Below are 17,266 nucleotides of genomic sequence, written 5' to 3'. Positions count from 1 at the left end.
AAACAATCCTGGGGTTGGCCTGGGAGACTGCTCCCACAAGGAGAGTGTGGAGGGGAACACAGTGAGTAGAAATAGGATTACCTGACTGCTTGCTTTCACAGAGATCACACATATACAAGCTTTCCTTCAACCTTAAGGGAGAGAAGTCCCCCTCTTCCCCTGCTCCCACCATAATGGAAGCCACTTACTCCTCACAGGCTCCAGCATGGGCCAGTTCTGTGCACTGGGTAGAAGGAATTGGATAGCCATGGGTGTGGGCCAATAAAAGTGTCCTTTGTCTGTTAGAAGCTACAGAGGTGCACAGTTTGCACTAGCAAGTGTCCTTTCAACAGCCTGGTTGGTTTGTATCAGACAGCTACTCAGTGGCCACGGACACCACAACAGAGCAAGACTTAGCTGTTGTTTTGCACCACTTGATTGCACAGCTAAGTGATCTGGGGAATGAGCCCTTTGACTTGTGTATAGTACAGGGGGTGACTTCCCCCTCGCCAGATAACAATGCTGAAGCTGAAAATTAAAAAATGCTAATGTCCTTGTTAAAGCCAGATTTGGTATTTTAAGCGTAAGAGGATCATATATCTGTCATGTACTCCAGAGCTTGAGGGCATGAGCTGCCTAAAATTAAAGCCTGCTTTCCAGCCTTGTCTGATTTGCTATTAATAAGTGTAAAATGAAGGGGAGGTTTCAGAGCTTATCTGAGGGCTTGAGGAACAGGCTTGGCTACGCTTTTCTGGCAGCAGGGGTACCTGACCTACCTGATACAGGGGTAGGTCAAAAGCAGTATCATTTGATAGCTCCAGCAAGGGACAGGCATAGGGCTGAGAGGCATGTAGCACCCCCTGAGAGAGGCAAAGCCCATTTCTGGTCTGATGCTAAATATCTAGAAACAATTCTAGATAAAATAAGAATCTGTCATTTGGACTAATAACTCGTATTCATGGTCTAAGACGCACAGCAACTAGAGCTGCCTATATATAGCAATGTTGCCTGTCTAGCTTTTCTTTCCTTGTCCTAGTCTTCTTGATACTGAGCGCTCTTATCTGCCCTTCAATCAGGAGAAACTAATGGTGTCTTAGCACTTCACAGGCATGCTGTGTTTAGGGCCTGCCCCACAGAGATTTACAGATAAAACCACTAGACATTAATACCTTCTCACAGACGGTCCTCTCTTCCTCCCCAGTTGTAAAATCTCAGTAAGAAATGAAACCTGCATTACTGCCTAAGCATCTATTTTGCCCTCACCCTCAGAAACCAGACTTTCTCCTAACCATGACAGCCTCCTCCCTAAGCAATACCTCTGGAAATGTGTGCAACAGCACTGGGGAGAGCAGCAGCTCTGAAGCTGAACAAAGCGGAGCCCACAGAAGCAGAACCCAGAGTCTCAGCCACACTTCCCTTCACTTCATCTGCTTTTCATGTCTTGCATGCTGCTATTTTCCCCGCTACACAAAAGCAAATGAAAGGGGCAGAGGAGAAATAAGGTTGCTAACAGCAGCAAGGCTTACTTTGCATAAGATTATACATCACGATGCATCCCCCGCCGCTGAACAGTCCCATGAAAATAGCCATTTGCTGCAGTTTTCTTAGAGAAGCTGGCATTTTTCTTCCCTGAAAAGAAAAAAAGGAAGACATTTGTTGTAAAAGAAGAAAGCTAAAGGGTTATCCCTCCCCCTTCCTCCTCTTTCCTAAAAGCCCTTTCCAACCAGGCCTGAATGAAAGCACAGTACATTGGGCTCTTCCTCACTGGGGCCCCACCGTGTGCCCAGAAGGAAGGGTGGTGAGAACAGAGCAAAGCAGGGACCTAGCCGGGTTGAATGTGTTTATTCAACTTCTTTTAGTGATGCCACCACTTTGCTAATTGCTGAGAAGAAAATGACCTCCCTGGTGTGGCCAGGGGCCAGAGCCACATTGTCACGGGGGCTCCGGGTGCCTGTGCGCTCGCTCGCACACTGTGAGCATTCAGGCTTCGGGGAATGGATTTCTCTCTCGAGTAAACTCCTCTCAAGTAAACACGCTCGCGGCAGGGCTGGATTTGGCCTGGAGGGGAGAGGGACAGAGCCAAGCCAGTGCTGTGCCAACGAAGATAATGGAGCCAGGGTGTGTATATTCTGTTGTGCTGTTTTTATTCCCAAGCCATGGGTAAACAGGAAGGATTTTGCAAGCTATTTCTCTTCCTTCCTGCACCCCCCCAGCCCCAGCTTGCCCTTTTAATGAATCACAATTTTGGCATTTGAATGCATGACCCAGCAGAGTAAGAAACACCTCTGAGAAAGTCAGCCTACTATGCGTTTCCATGGATTGGGTGGGAAGGCTCAGGAAAGACATGACATGGGGGAATGGCTTTAACCTGATGGGGTGGTTTAGATTAGATATAAGGAAGAAATTTTCCACTAGACACTGGCACAGGTTGCCCACAGAGGCTGTGGCTGTGCCATCCCCAGCAGTGCTCAAGGCCAGGCTGGACAGGGCTTGGAGCAACCTGCTCTAGTGGAAGGCATCCCTGCCCATGGCAGGGGTTGGAACTGGATGAGCTTTAAGGTCCTGTCCAACCCAAAACATTCTACAAAGGAGACTCTGTGGCCTGATGATCCTGAGCTAACGGTCCTGCCCACAACAGGTTAGTAGGAGTTGAGCTGAGTTCTTAGTGGAGAGTAGCATGTTGCTTCAGGCTGTGGCAGGATGGGACTTGACCAAGCATCAGAGTATAGACTTAATGCTGTTGCTGGTCTCACAGCTAGGATGTCAGGGAGGAATAGTCCTGACAACAGTTTAAAAATAAATAAATAAAGGAAAGAAAGAAAAGCTAGCAAAAGGCTGCCCTTTTTGATGTAGGCATGCAGACAGCTGAACACCTGGGGAAGCTGTAGGTTTCTAATCCCAAAGGCTTCATGCCTCAGTGCCACAATGGTGTGACTTAAGTGTTGCACTCAGTGAGAGCTGGTTAACAAACCAAGGCCCAAACCAGTTACAGAAATGTAACCTGGGCAAGGCTGTTTGAGTCCTGTTGTGAAAACCTCTTCTAGCATCCCTCAGGTATGTGTTAGTCAGGTATTGCTCAGCTGACAACCACAGTTTAGAGAGCATGGAGACGTAAATGTCAGGACTGTTTCCCACCATGGACAGGTCAGGGTGATATGGGCACCCTCCTCTTCTCACTGCTCTTGTGACATGCCCATCTCCTGCATCCTCTAGCCCAAGGGAAACCATGAATGCAATTCAGGTCCAACTTTCATCTACTACTCTATCAGCACTAGCATTCAACTGTAATGTATGCTTCTCCTTAGTTGAAGGCTTTCCTTATTAACTAGCTCACTTGACTGTAAGAGCTCTTAATGTTTAAGTTTACTCTTTAACTTACTTCACATTTCTGGATGGCTAGTAATGGTAGTAACTCAGAGAAGCATGTGGGCATTATATGTGCTTTATGCTCCAAGATCCCCAAATTGTGCCAGTGGTACAGCCATCTCTCACTCCTGATCTGCATCTCTGAGTTTTCTTTTTCACTTCCCCTGGGGAACTTGAGCAGTGTGAGAAGTTGCAGCAGAGGAAGTACAAGTGTGTCTTTGAAGAGAAATGGTATTGGTGGTTTTACAAGCACAGCAAGAGCTCTCTGCTAGCCCACTTGTGTTTGCAACCTTCCTTAGATTGCAATTCATAACGTTATTTCTCCCCCTCAAACTGCAAAATCTGATTAATAACCAAGTTTCCATAAGATATAGCCAGGCAGGATCCAACACCAACAGAGCATAACAGGGAGGGGGAAAAGGAGGTAAATCTGGAGGGTGGATCAGGTACCACAGGCTGTGACCTGCGGTATTTAGTTTTGCCCCTTTCAAAGTGTCAGCCAGGCAAAATTTGCTCTGTGATGAAATTCAGGGTAATTAAACTCAAATGTCTGAGGGTAGGAGATGCTGCTGACAGGTTGAATAAAAGTGGGAAGATGTGGAGCTCTTGCACCAGTGAGGAAGTTTTGACCAAGGCTCAGGGGATCTCCTTAGCAAAGGGTGGAAATCAGAAGCTCTGCAACTCACTGTTAGGGGTTTGAGGTTTGATAGGTCTTGCAGCCTGCTCATACCCAAACAAGGGGAATAGAAAGAGAAGCTTTGTGCTGATGAGTAATGTGCTCACACGCTCATCACCAGCTCCGCTCACAGCAGGCCAGGGGCCACAAGTGCCCTGATGGTGCTGTGCCAAGGCAGTGCCATCTGGCAAGGAAGCTTAGCAGCAGAGAAGTGGTGATTCCAGCAAGCACTATTGCCTCATGCAGCACTCCTGGCTGCTCCTGATGCGCTGACCCTGCCTGCAGTTGTCACTTCTGCTGGCCCTGCTAAGGCAGGGATGTGGGGGGCTGAGGTGCACAGCACACACTAGCTCTGCGAAGGTCCTAATTGATGTAACAGGGAGAAGATCTCTGTTGCTTGCTTTCAGTCACAGTGGGAAACCTGCAGGCTGGACCATCCCATCCCCAGGCTAGCCCTTCATGCTCTCCTCCCACTTGTTTCTCAGCTCTTTTCCCAAGCCAGTCCCATGACAGCACATTGCGGGAAGAGGTTCAGAGCTACGCGTTTTAACAAGTCTCTCAAGACCTTGCAAACCTTCTCTTTGATCCCACAGTTCCCTGTTAGCTTCCAAAAGCAAGGACAGAGGTGTCTTTGGAATCGAGTGCCTCTCTGTGAGGGGGCTGCTGCTCCCCTCCCCTGCCGTTATGGTCCCTTGCTGCATGAATGTCCAGGTGGTGCATCCAAACCCTTGAGCATCTCAGCATGCAGTTGCTGATGATTTCTGAATGATGACACTGGAGATACTCATGGTGCCAGCTTGTGTAAGACTGAAATATAGTAAGGAGATGTTTTTGGCAAGGACTCATAGCAAGGATTTCTGCCCTTTTGCCAACCATGTTAGCTGCTCCCATCTGCTGCTCTGGTGAAGTGTGGTAGAGCAGAGAAGGGAAGGGAAGCAGAGGCATGCCCAGAGGTGTACCTCCTGTCCTGATCCTTTCTGAAAGCAATTTAAAGCCTGCAAAGTGTAGAGGCTGTTAAAGGAAAGGACCAAACCCCCTCAACTTCACTTGCTACAAAGGGAGTAGCTGTAAGAGAATGCATTTAGGAGAATCTTATAGATACAACATGCACTTGCTTCCTGAGAAGGGAAAGTTCATGTTGTTATCTGCGGCGGCGATCTCCCCTCAGAACCTGTTATACCACTAAAAAGTATGCAAGTCAACTAGTGGAAAAACGGATTTCTTCACAGCTGGTAATTAAAAAAGCACAATTTCCAAGCTAGGCTGTTCTTCCAAAACATCTTTTCCCTTGTGCTATTTGCAGTGGTAAACGATTAAGTGAAGATTAGCACACACAAAATCACCGAGCCTACACTTACCAAGAGATATTAAATCATAGTAAGTTAGTGCTCTCTAAAAATGAGTATTAAGGAGCAGAGCTCTCTAACAAGTGCAGTGTTCATTTTGAGCCTTGAAAATAGTAAGAAATGATGGAGGAGGGAGTATATGATTCACACTTGACTCTGAAATTAAGCAGGACTCAGGTAGTTAATAACAAGATTTAACAAACTCAGAGAAGTGGAAGACTCCCAGGGTCACATGTGAAATGGTGGGTTACTGCAACAATGAAGTCTGGTTTTAATTAGACTTGTTTCCTCCACAGAGGATCTTCTAAAAACAGGCTGGGTTTATGAGATTCTCCCTTATTTCCTCAACTTCAGATTTTCTGGTTTGCTCTCTGAAATTCATGTTGTAGAGGTTTGTCTTGGGTACATCCACCAAAAGCAGGTAGCATGAAGCAAAGGGCATTTTCACCAAGCCACAGACATTCATTTTATTTCCCTCAGACCTAAGTGAAGCATCTGGGACTGCAGGTTCTATGGAGAAGATGTTTCTTCCTCCTCCTCCTCCTTTTCCTTCTCCTCATCCTGGCACTACCATGCTCCACCAGCACATCCAGCTTCTGGGTGCTATCACAGGCCAAATAGTAAGCAATAATACAGTTCTGAAGTCAGAGAAGCAACTTGATCCATGCAAACTCAGTGTGATCACTGCTCCCTATCTCAATTTGGGCCACTGCCTACCTACCTGGCCAAGACAATGTATTGCCAGGCCACCAATACAAGCGGCTGGGAGCCTTCAAACCACTTTGAACCACTGTGGTCCTGAGATGTTTGCATGACACACTAAATATGCGTGGCAAGAGACAACTATTAAATTATACTTTTTATCAATAGGCCTGAACATGGACTTGAGCATCTGACTTCAAGGCTGGAACTGTTGCCTAACTCTTCTGCAAATAAACTCTCCCTTGGGCTGGTGGGATTTGAGTCAGCCCCAGGTTCAGCTTTTCTGCAAGCCACCCAGGCAGTCATGGAAGTACAGGAGATGAGGGTAATGTCAGGCAAACCACGCACAAGCACACACCTGCATTTCACATTTTTGCTCCCTTGCCCATCCATTGATCTTGAAAGATCCATAAGGCGTCTGGGTGTAAGCCAATTTCCATACTAACAACATGCCAGGACAACATTTTAGAGACAGCTTCTTGATACTCACTGTCTACAAAATACCTTCATCATCAGTATTGTCACCAAAGAAAGGACAGTACAGAAGAAGTGTTTCAACAGGACAATCATTTCAGCATCTTTATGTTTCCCTTTTTCACGGAAATAGTCTCAATGTACTATTTACCTCATTTCTGAGAAGTAACAGCACAAATTGTGCCCCCAGCCCCCACGTTCAGAAATACCAAAGATCTCCACTGATCTGCAAAGATCTGCAGGATCTGCACTGGCAAGGCACAATTTGGCGTTTAGGGAGGCAAAACCTTTTCAGCCAGCACTGAAATGGTCCCTTCCAGGGTCTCCTTGTGGATTGATTTCTAGGAATGTGTAACATACCCTATTTAAATGCTTTGAAGGGACAGCTGTAGGTATGAGGAAGTTTACTGACAAGCCAGGACACTGCATTAAGCTTATTTTCTTCATTTGCTGTTAGCTAATTAACAAGTGCAAGTAGTCAATAGAATGATTAAGGACTCTAAGCAGCCACCTCATTCTTGTAGTTGTATCACATCTCTGGGGCACACACTACAGCACAAGTGGCTTGCTCAGTTAGCACAAAGCCTCATATGGTGCCTACAGGTATTTTGGTTTAATTTCCTTTTTCTCCCTTCTTGGGTGCTCTCATTTGCACATTTCTATATCTTTAGGTATTGTCATACATGTTTTGTACTCCACTGCCACAGACCACTTCCCTTTTGTGCTCTTGAATTACAGTCTCATCCGGCAGGCTTGCCTGTACTGCATTTCTTTTCCTCCTGCTTGCCCACCTTCCCCCCTCTGTGTGCCCTCTTTCCCTGCAGACTACTGCACCAGCCCAGTGCCAGGCTGGGGACACCATTCCTGTTGTCCAAGGAGCCTTCTCCTGCCACCCCTTGGTTTATCCCTCTATGAAATGGAGTCTGTCTTCCTAACTGCAGGTAATGAAGGCATGTACCTAAATCCTTTTCTGCTTTTGACCGAAGTTGCAACAATGTGCTACAGCCTAGTTTGTTCAGTCTTTCTGAAAGCCAGCCAGTTCAGCAACCTGCTTCAGATCATCCTCCAAAGACAACTAGAGCTGCCCATGCTTCAGACTGAAATACTAGGGATATCACAGAAAAGAGACACAACTAGGGTATACTACTGGAGAAGCAGGATAATTATACCTACAGAGTGACCCATTTTTGCTGTTACTGGAGCACAGCATTATAGGTTAATGCCTAATAATCTGTCATTAGCATCCCTAATTGTATGTTTCTGTAATTGGACATCATGGAGGCGGGAGGAAGGTGTGAATGTTCACATTTTGTCTTTTAGAGGTGAACTGCAAAGGATTTAAGAGTGAGAATGCCTAAGTAGGGTAAATGAAAAAGTTGCATCCAAGTTGCAACTTCCTGCATTCTTCCAAATGCAGGAAGAAAAGAATCAGTTGTGTTTATGGTTTTAAGAGTGAGTGGTTTACCTGAGAAAGCTATAGGACAGCTTCTTGGCTTCCCTGCCACTGGGGGTGAGGTCACAAGAGCTGCAATCCAAGGTTCAAAAGAATTGCTCCACGCCGTACCTGTGCCTCCCCACAGCATGCGTCAGAGCCCAGCTTCCAGATGGGCACAGTAGAACAAAAGAATCTCATAAAGAAACAGCAAATATAGTCCTTTGACTGTCTCATGCTCTCAGGATTAGAGGGAATAGCACTGTGTTTAGGATGAGGTTAGCAGAAGTGGACTGTGAAGCTAGGGAGGTTTTCACAGTGGGATGTGAATTTTCTGTATATGGTTTCCTAGAATAGGTTCACTGAACCTGCAAGGTAAGTGATCAGTGAAGACTATCAAGCCATTTCTCATGGAAACATGAAAGAGCTTGCAATGCTTTCTGTGCAGTGATAAACGCTTTCTGTGCAGTGATAACTATTTAGCTTTCTTGCCAGTCCGTGGGCATTTATCTGTGTCAAATACATTAATTATGCTGAAAACACTGACAAGATCTCAAAGCCAAACCCAAGAACCTATCTAGCTTTAAGTCAACTTACTAAATCCTGAGATGGAGAAAAACCATGAAGAAACACAAGGAGTCTGTAGTAAACTGCTTGGCTAACAGGTCACATTTTACTTTGGAAAGAGAAAATGGTCACAAAAGTTTGTAGAAGTACTGCAGATGTCATTGGGCTAAGAACTGTTTGTGGCTATGTTAAAAGCTAGTACCTGCCTGGAAGTTCACAGTCTCTATCTCCAATCCTGGTAAGGCTCATGCCTGCCTGTGGCCTTACTAACTTCAATAACACAATCCACATGCATGCACTAAATAAGCATGCAGCGGACAGTGGCCTAAAGGAACTGAATGCCAGGGGAGGCAGTCACAGGGAAAAAATGTTTAAGGCAGGAACAGAGTGTAAATCATATGATCTTGTTCCCTTGTAATGTATCTGCTTCTGGAAATGAGGAGGTAAAAGATGTGATCTACTCTGCTGTGATCAGCATGGAGTCCAATTTACAAAGCCCTAAAAAGAATCAGGGCTAACAGGAACGTTAGCAGCCCTATGGCCAAACATCTTGCTGATATAATGCCTTTTATTGCACAGTATTATAGCAGTACGCACTTTTGGCACTTCACAAACACCTTGCTCTTCCCCATGTTTCCTGCTGAAAACCAAAAATAAATAAAATGCTACCCTAAATTCCCCCAGATTCTCCGATGTGGTAAGTTTATTTCAAGCACCCATCTTTACACCTTCCTCAGAAGGGCCTCTCCTTCAGAAAAAGCTGACCCTACCCTTCTTCAGAAACTCAAGTCCCTTTGAAATACATCAGATCAACACTGAAAAGTGAAAGGCTTTGAGAAAAACTAATTACTTTCTAATATCTTGGACACCTGGATCATTTCCAGAAGTGGGTCCTTGCCCATATGAGCAGAACTGGTTCAGTATCAGCTAAATCTGTTAACACAAATTAAGATCTGAGGAAAAAATAACCTCAAAGGCTCGTGACTTTAATAAGCACTGAAGACCAAAACCAGCACAAGACCAACAGGGATTCTGACCTAGAAACATTCTATTCTCAAAGACAAAAAGAGAAAAAAGTTCTGATGGGAACTATTCAAAAACAAAATACAAGAAACTTCTATAATACTTGAAAGTTTCTGTTCAGACAGATCCAGCTTGTTAACTTGTGCAGAGCTGTGTGAGACAGAGATGGAGAGAGCAAAAGAGTGAAGAAAATGGTGGAACCTGCCACGCTGTTTGCAGGTGCAGCACCTGGAGTCAGACCTTTAACTTGATCTCAGAAATAGCTATTGATTTATCTGTCCACCCTTGGAAAAAGATATGCTGGATGCTCACAAGGCAGTTGAATGTGAATCAGCTTCTCTTCCAAAAATGAGTCAGGGCAAGAGGAATTTCAGGGAACAACTGACTGCAATCCATATTTTCCCCCTCAGAACATGTGTGGGAAATGATTTGAGGGGAAAAGTATCTCTGTGTTTAATGCTTTAAATGATGTCTCTATTTTATTCACCAAATATTGGGTCTTTCCACAGCTCCCGTGAGGGATGGCAGGAAGTTTTTTTCCTTTCATTTTGCAGAGCTGTGGCAGAAAAACATGAAATGATTTTACAGGAAGCTTGTGTCAAGTCAGGCAATTGGTCTCAAGAGACCTGGGCTGTGTCCCTGCACATACACCATCTCCTCTCTCAGGCTAAAACATTCCAACCTAGAGAGGTTCACCACAACTGTGAAGGCTGTTTCCTTCAGCAACGTACCTTTAGGGATATGGGGAGAAGCTTTTTCTATGGAGCTACAGCACAGGGCTTTGCCCAACAAGGGGGTGTGACAGTCCAAGAGGTGGACAAAAGCACAAAACCACATTTTTACATACTGTTGATGAGGGAGATTTTTCAAAACATCATGTGGTTTCTGTGGGCTCAACAGGCAATACTTTTACAGGGTCATTGTTTCCTAAAAGTGCTGATATCCTTGAAAAGTAGGCTGCTTTCTGGCATTGTGAAGAACACCTTCACTAGAAACTTTTAAACAGGGCTGCTAACAACATGATGTTATTTCCTCATAAACTTATTGCTACTTCAAATACTTGGTTGTGGGGTTTGTTGGGAAAATGCTAGATTGCTAAGGGCTAAATACAATGAAATGTAGCAAAAGTGGCACACACAAGACACATAGGTGTGCTGTGAGCCATCAGGAAAGGGAACAGGACCAGTTAGCAGGGAATCACTGCTGCTAATGATGCTGGCAGGGATCCATGCCCACAGACTTCTGAAAATGAAGGCTCCAGAGGGTGCCACAACACATACATTTTTCTGTTCACTTTTCTTTTCTCATTGCATGCTACTGAGCTCTCTTGTTGTGGGAATCAGCAAGAGGGATAAAGAGATATCACTTTTATACAATGCTTACTCCCAGGGACCTCTGCTTAGGTACAAAAAGCCCCTACTCAGTGTAATGTCCAATTCATCTGCAGCTCTTGTACAGGCACAGCAGAAGACTGTGCTCCTGGGTTTCACAAGCAGCTCTGGGACTGACTCACTGCATTACTATGGCTAAATCCATAAACTTTGTCTCAATTTACACATGTGAAAATAAGTGACTAAACACTTCCTGGTTCCTACTTTACTGCAAGATAGCAACATTTAATGGCTGCAGAATGCTTTGACAGCCTAAGATGTAGTTTTACTTAAGTAAAGTTGCCTGAGTACTGTACATGCATGTTATGAGGCCCAACAATGTGTTCCAGTGATAAAAAGCATTTTGCAGCATGGCACAGGATGTGTTGTAGGACCAGCAGAATAATTACAGCAGCTGGCACTTATTAGAAAATTAAAGAAGCTGTTACCAGGTCATTAATAATCTGTGACTACCTGCCTTAATAGTATTCTTCAGTCAACAGGCATGAGGGTGAGGGAGTGGAAGAAAGCGTCACACCTTCTTCTAAATCACTGTAGAAGGCTGATACCCTTGTTTTCATCACTTTGTAATCTGGTTGTTTACTTTCCTCCTGGTGTCCCTTCGGACTGGCTCTTCCCTCACTGCTAGCTCTCACACCAAAGGACTGCAAGGCTCTCGGCCAAGGAAGCCAGCAGCTGCACCTGCAACAGCCAGTCCCAGGGGAAAGGCAGCCCTCTCTGTGGTCTCCCAACCTGGTAGCTGTCTCCCTGCTGCCTCTAAACACCTCTCCTGAGTATACGCTCATATTCCTGAAGATTATTTTGTCTGCAAAGTATCCTTGTCCATTTACAATGTACTATGATTTGTTCCCTTGCTTCTTGCTCTTTGCCTTCTGTGTGTAGACAGATGGTTGGAGGAAGAGAGAAAAGCAACTTGTTTCCTGCTTCTTCAGAAAAACACGTGTTCTCCAGAGCAGACAGATGCCTTAAAGTCAGATCCAGGGCATCAATTCATCTTTTGGGTTCAGCTGTAGCATATAAAGCATTTGCTGGCTCTGGTGTAATGCTTTTTGACATTGTCAGCCCCCCTTCAGTGAACTACTGCCTTGTAACCAACTTGACAGCAAGTATTGTTCTACAATTATTAATACAATGCGTGCTACCTTCAAACTGACATGTTCTGAGGACAGGCATCAGCTGTGCTCAGCTCTGGCTTCACAAACAATATTGAGACAACAGCACAGGCCTCCTGCTGCTAAGAAGTACATAAATAAATAAAACCATGCCTTTACCATGCTGCTGTTGCACCTTTTTAGCCTTTCAATCTCAATTTTGCAATATTTCCTTCTTTTTTTTTTTTTTTGGGGGGGGGGGGGGGGTGTCTTAAATTTGGAAGTATTCACTTCTCTGCACCCTCTCTTTTTTTGCTTCTTTAGGAAACGGCTTTCTTTCTTTTCTTTCCCCAGTCTTCTTTCAATTTGTTCTTTTCTCTCTCTTTTGGATCCAAACTTAGATTCCAGAAATTTGAATCTACATAAAAGTTAATTAACTTCAGGAACTGGTTTTCCTCTCCTATTTGTTTTCTTTTTTTTTCTGGAATGCAGATTCTTTTTTTACTACAGCCACTGTAATTTTCTATTATTTTTAAAATGTTTGGCTTAATGGGTTATGTTTGCTTAGTCAATAAGCTGACGACGCCCATGACAGCACCAGAAGTGTTTGGTTAGCAGCAGGGAGGAAAAGAATCAATAACTCCAAGCATTTGGCAGCTTTGTGGGCAGGAAATCATTTGTATTCTCTGGTTTAAATCAATGACCTTCTTTTCTTTGCTGTTCTAACAGGAAATTATAAACTCTGTGAACACTATTTGCATAGTGCCTTCTGCAATACACTTGTATATGCCTGGGCAAAACAATATGTTAAGCCCAGCAGTGCTTCTCTGAGGTCTCCGTTAGAGAAAGCCAGCCACTTAACATAGACTTTTCAGCTGCAGACACTTGTGTTTATAGGGAGCAGGGGCAGAGTAGAGCAAGATGTGACAAGAGCTCCGCTTCCACCAGCACCATCTAAAGATGAAGGGATTATTATTTGGTAACAGGGTTGTGTACTACAGAGTATGAATAAAATGCCACCTTTGAAACTTGGCAAGATGTTGTATTTCCAGTGACAGACAGAACGTTGCTACTTCTGCATTAAAGCTGCAATTGAACTTCTGTCTCTTGCTTGTCAGGGTTGCTCTGTAGTGCCAGGTACAGTTTGAAAGTGCTGCACTTTGCTTGAACTCAGCTTGGTGTTACAGAGCACGTGTTTGTGAAAGGTTCAGTCTCCTCTATCCTGCCCTTTTGCCAAATGCACTTAAGCAAGAAAAAGAAATTGCCACCTTGTCTTGCCATGCAGATGGGAAACCGTTCCAGGAAAGCAGCATTCTAACAAAGGCGGTATTGAGCCTGGCACTGAACTTGCCTTCCAACTTTTTCTGCTGCCCACCACCACATTAAGTCCACCTCAGCTACTGCTTAGCATGCAGGAGAGCTCGCATTCAAGAAGGCAAGCCAGTCACAGGAGATGAAGGTGTGTGACCCCTTTTTCTATGTTTCCCCCAGTGTGATCACAGTACAGCCCTTAATTCTTATCTATGGCTAGAGTTAAATGTTGCAGCCTGCAGCACCAGCAGCTGGCACTGTAAAGCCCCTAGACCTAAGTACACCTTGATGTGCTTATCTTCATCCTGTGCAGGAGAATGACATGATAAACCATTCTGAAAAACACTATTATAACCCCAGATACTACCAAAGCCTCACTAGCCTGCACTGAAATTAAATGTCATAAAAATCAGCTATCCAGATAGCTCTGCTTTGCTTTTGCACATGACAAGTCCTTTCACAGTAGTTCTCAGCATCCCTCCTGCGCTCCCACTGCCACTGGCACAAAGCTGTCCTCAGGTAATACTTGAGGTATACTTATTCGTTATGTCACAGCTCTCCCTCCCTGACACAAAAATGATAGGAATGTTACTCGGAATGACTGAAGTGGAAGTAATATGCAATTCTTTCACTCCTGCTTTGTTTCTATTCATTTGCCAGATGTAATGTTGCCATCCTGTCTTCACAAGCATTTCATTCCTTCCCTCTGCAAACTCTGCTTGTTGGAGACCTTTACAGAGCTCCTGGAGCACCCTTAGCATTTCTAAAATTTGCTGTTCCTGACTGAAGGAAGCCACCAAGAAAATAAGGTGCCTCACTTTCTCACTGACAAGAGGCTGAAGCAGTATCACAGTATCACAGTATCACAGAAGGGACCTCTGGAGGTCTCCAATTCTACTGCTCAAATGGGGCTGCCTACAGCCAGTTGCCCAGGAAAATATTCAGATGGCTTTTGAGTATTTCCAAGGATGGAGACTCCACAGCCGCTTTAGGCAACCTGTGCCAGCACTTAGTCACCCTCAGTGAAAAAGCGCTTCCTGATGTTCAGACTGCACCTCTTGTATTTCAGTGTGTGCCCACTGCCTCTGGTCCCATCAGTGGGCATTGCTGAAAAGAGCCTGGCTCCTTCTTTTTCACACTCTCCATTCAGGTATTTACATACATCAATGAGATCCTCCTTGAGCCTTCTCTAAGCTGAACGGTCCCAGAAAGCAGAGTGCCAAAACAAGGGATGAAGTGGGCAGCTATTGTTCAGTTGACTTTCTTCTATTGAGTGGGTCAAAAGCAAATGTGTGTTTCTTTCCTTGTTGCTTTTCTTCCCTTCTCCACACGTACATCGCCTAAATGTCATGCTGTCACCTTTTCCCATTGAACACCACGTACCTGGAATCTTTCCATATCACAACAAGAAATGTTTTAATCTGGAAAGATGTGCAAATAGAATAGCTCATGCCAGAAATATGAACTGGTTTGGTAAGCTTTAGGCTTTGGACAGATTTGTGAGTGATTTATGATTACAGATGAATAAAACATAATCAGAATCTGTGAAGTGATAGTGGTGTATGTACAAAAAGGAGAGCTGCTCCTGTTACGTGTGGGAACATATAGGCCATAGTCTAATACTTTTGAGCTTGTGAAAGGTGTACTATGTGACTAATTCATTTCCCTAATATATTACCAGCCACTTTCATAATGGAAAAAATTACTTTCCTAGGTAATTTGTTTTTTAATGACTTATCATAGCTGTTCATTCCTAAGGGTGTGTATTTTACACTATGCAAAAAACTGCTATGGAATAAAAAATGCTGATACACTCAAAACCTGCATTTATCTTCAAAACAGAAGTTCGTGGGTTGTTGTTTTTTTTTAAATATATACAAGCTATGGTTGTTGAGGTTTTTGCTCAGAAGGCAGCCATGTGTTTTACGTGGCCTTTTGTTTATCCAAAGGAAAACAGAATTCTTGCTGGGGAAAATAAACTAGATTATACAGGAGGACAAGGAGATTTAGTTCTGCAGTGTTCAAGAATACTCAGAAACTCTGTACTAAATTTAGGGCACAGATTTACCAACTGGCTCTGTTCCTGCATTGCACTTAAACTTACAGCTGTACTTATGCTGAATTGAATGGATTTGCTGTAGAGGTAAAAAGTAAGACACGCTCGCTGTCTTTTGAATTTAATACGAGGTAATGGCCTCGTTGACCTCAACAGAGTAATTCTTGATTTATACCACTCTTTGCTGTTTACAAGAGGAAAGCCAGATTAGGAAGGTACCTCAAAGTGACAGTGTTCAGATGAGTATTTAATCTTTGTTAAATGAAGCATCTGGAATGGAACAGAACACAGTATTCACTGCTTTTACCATTCTCTCTGTAAGCGCACTGTGAAACAGCTTGTGGTATTTTGTTTTTTCTTAACCTTTATAACATTAGCAATGAGGACTCATTGTCTCCAAATGTTACTCTCCTCATGTGAGGCTTCTTCAGTGTAAATCAAATTACTTTAAACACACTATAACTTGGTACCAGAGAAGATACAAATAGTAAGATAGCAGAATTGGCTGATAGATACATAGAGCTAACTTTTACCAATCCGCTCCTCTGCCCAAGGCTGGCACAGAAGAGAAGCAAAGCTTCCTCCTTTCCTGCACTTGATATTCAGATCCATTAGACACATCCTCAAGTGTCTTATTTACTCTTCTCCATTTGTGCTGTCCATTCTTTTCTAACAGGCCATTCTCCTCCACCCAAGACAACCAGCTAGGCTAGCAAATAGTGCTATACACTGGCTTTTGGAAGTTCCTATAAGCATGGCATTTCCCCCTGGGCATGTTTGTCTGGGCCGTTTTGTTTTATGATGCAAAGGTCTTACTGGAAGAAAGAACTGGCCCTACCAGGTCTGGATGCCTTGCTGAGAGATGAACACTAGTTAGCATATATATTACCCAGTACTGGTGGGGAAAGTAAGAAAGCAGCCAAACATTTTTAACTTATGCAACTAGCTGCACTCCTCTGACTGCTTTTTTCTCCAAATCCACTGTTAACTATGATTCAGTATGTGCCATTTGTGCTTTATGGAACTAGGAGTCTAAGCCACTTTATTGGCGAAAGTAACAGCTCTCTCATTAAACATTAATGGCAATGTTTTAATTAGTCCCAGGGTTCTGGTAGAAAGTTAAGTCCTTCCTTCAATAACCAGCAGTTACAGATGCAGTAAGTGTTAATAACCTAATAGGAAACAAACTAGGCAAGCGTACATTCCTTCACCCAGAAAATGGATTTCATGTAGCATTTTCATGGACTGTTCACACTTTAAAGCAAAAAAATGTGGTTGATTTTTGATAGAGAGAATCGGGCTGTTTGCAACACCTAAAACTGCAACCCTATCATGTTGTTTCCCGTTTCTCTCAGACGTGATGTTTAATGTGCTCTCTGCTATAAAATTTGAAGCTAAAAATGCCACCTGGTTTAGGGATGGGGAGGGGAAGAAATCTCAATGGGATCAGCAGATGTTCCCAGGCTTTCAGCAACGGTGCTCAGATGCCCCCCAAAAAAGAAGAAACATAAGAAAACATGAGAAATTTAAATAGTTTTCTGATACAAGCTTTTCATGCCACCAATGGACTTTTATAAAGAAGTATAAAGAAGAGTATGTATGGGGGTTATGTTGGAATGGGAAAGGGCTATATGTGACACTGACACCAGAAAGGAGTTACTGGGAGCAGCAGTACAAAGTCTTGCACTATCAAATGCTGGCCTGAAGGACAATGGGAGCAACTGGATGGTTTTTATCTCTATGCTAAAGGAGCAGTTGGTTATACTGCCCTTTCTTGCCTATTTCTCTAGCCACTGAGGTTTTAGTTGGGGGAAACTTTCTCTTAAACAATGCTCAGCAAACTGCAAGGAAA

At 43.9% G+C, this 17,266-nt stretch overlaps 1 protein-coding gene across 7 annotated transcripts in view; it reads right to left on the bottom strand.

Moving 5' to 3' along the window:
* The window catches only part of LOC133274987 (cytochrome c oxidase assembly factor 1 homolog), a 52,877-nt gene that overhangs the window by 6,349 nt on the left and 29,262 nt on the right, over positions 1-17,266 (bottom strand). For 6 of the 7 annotated variants that reach the window (XM_061464647.1, XM_061464652.1, XM_061464651.1 and 3 more), the window contains one exon: positions 1,506-1,608. In XM_061464647.1, the coding sequence (XP_061320631.1) occupies positions 1,506-1,608 (103 nt within the window). The remainder of the gene's footprint in view (positions 1-1,505; positions 1,609-17,266) is intronic. The other variant, XM_061464650.1, reaches the window with a different exon arrangement.

The sequence above is a fragment of the Pezoporus flaviventris genome, unplaced genomic scaffold, assembly GCF_033815535.1.
Source record: "Pezoporus flaviventris isolate CSIRO_AGI_PZ_B2104156 unplaced genomic scaffold, CSIRO_AGI_Pfla_v1 ptg000037l, whole genome shotgun sequence".
Taxonomy (NCBI): Eukaryota; Metazoa; Chordata; class Aves; order Psittaciformes; family Psittacidae; genus Pezoporus; species Pezoporus flaviventris.
The sequence above is the reverse complement of the archived record's forward strand: the minus strand, read 5'-3'. Positions and strand labels throughout refer to the sequence as shown.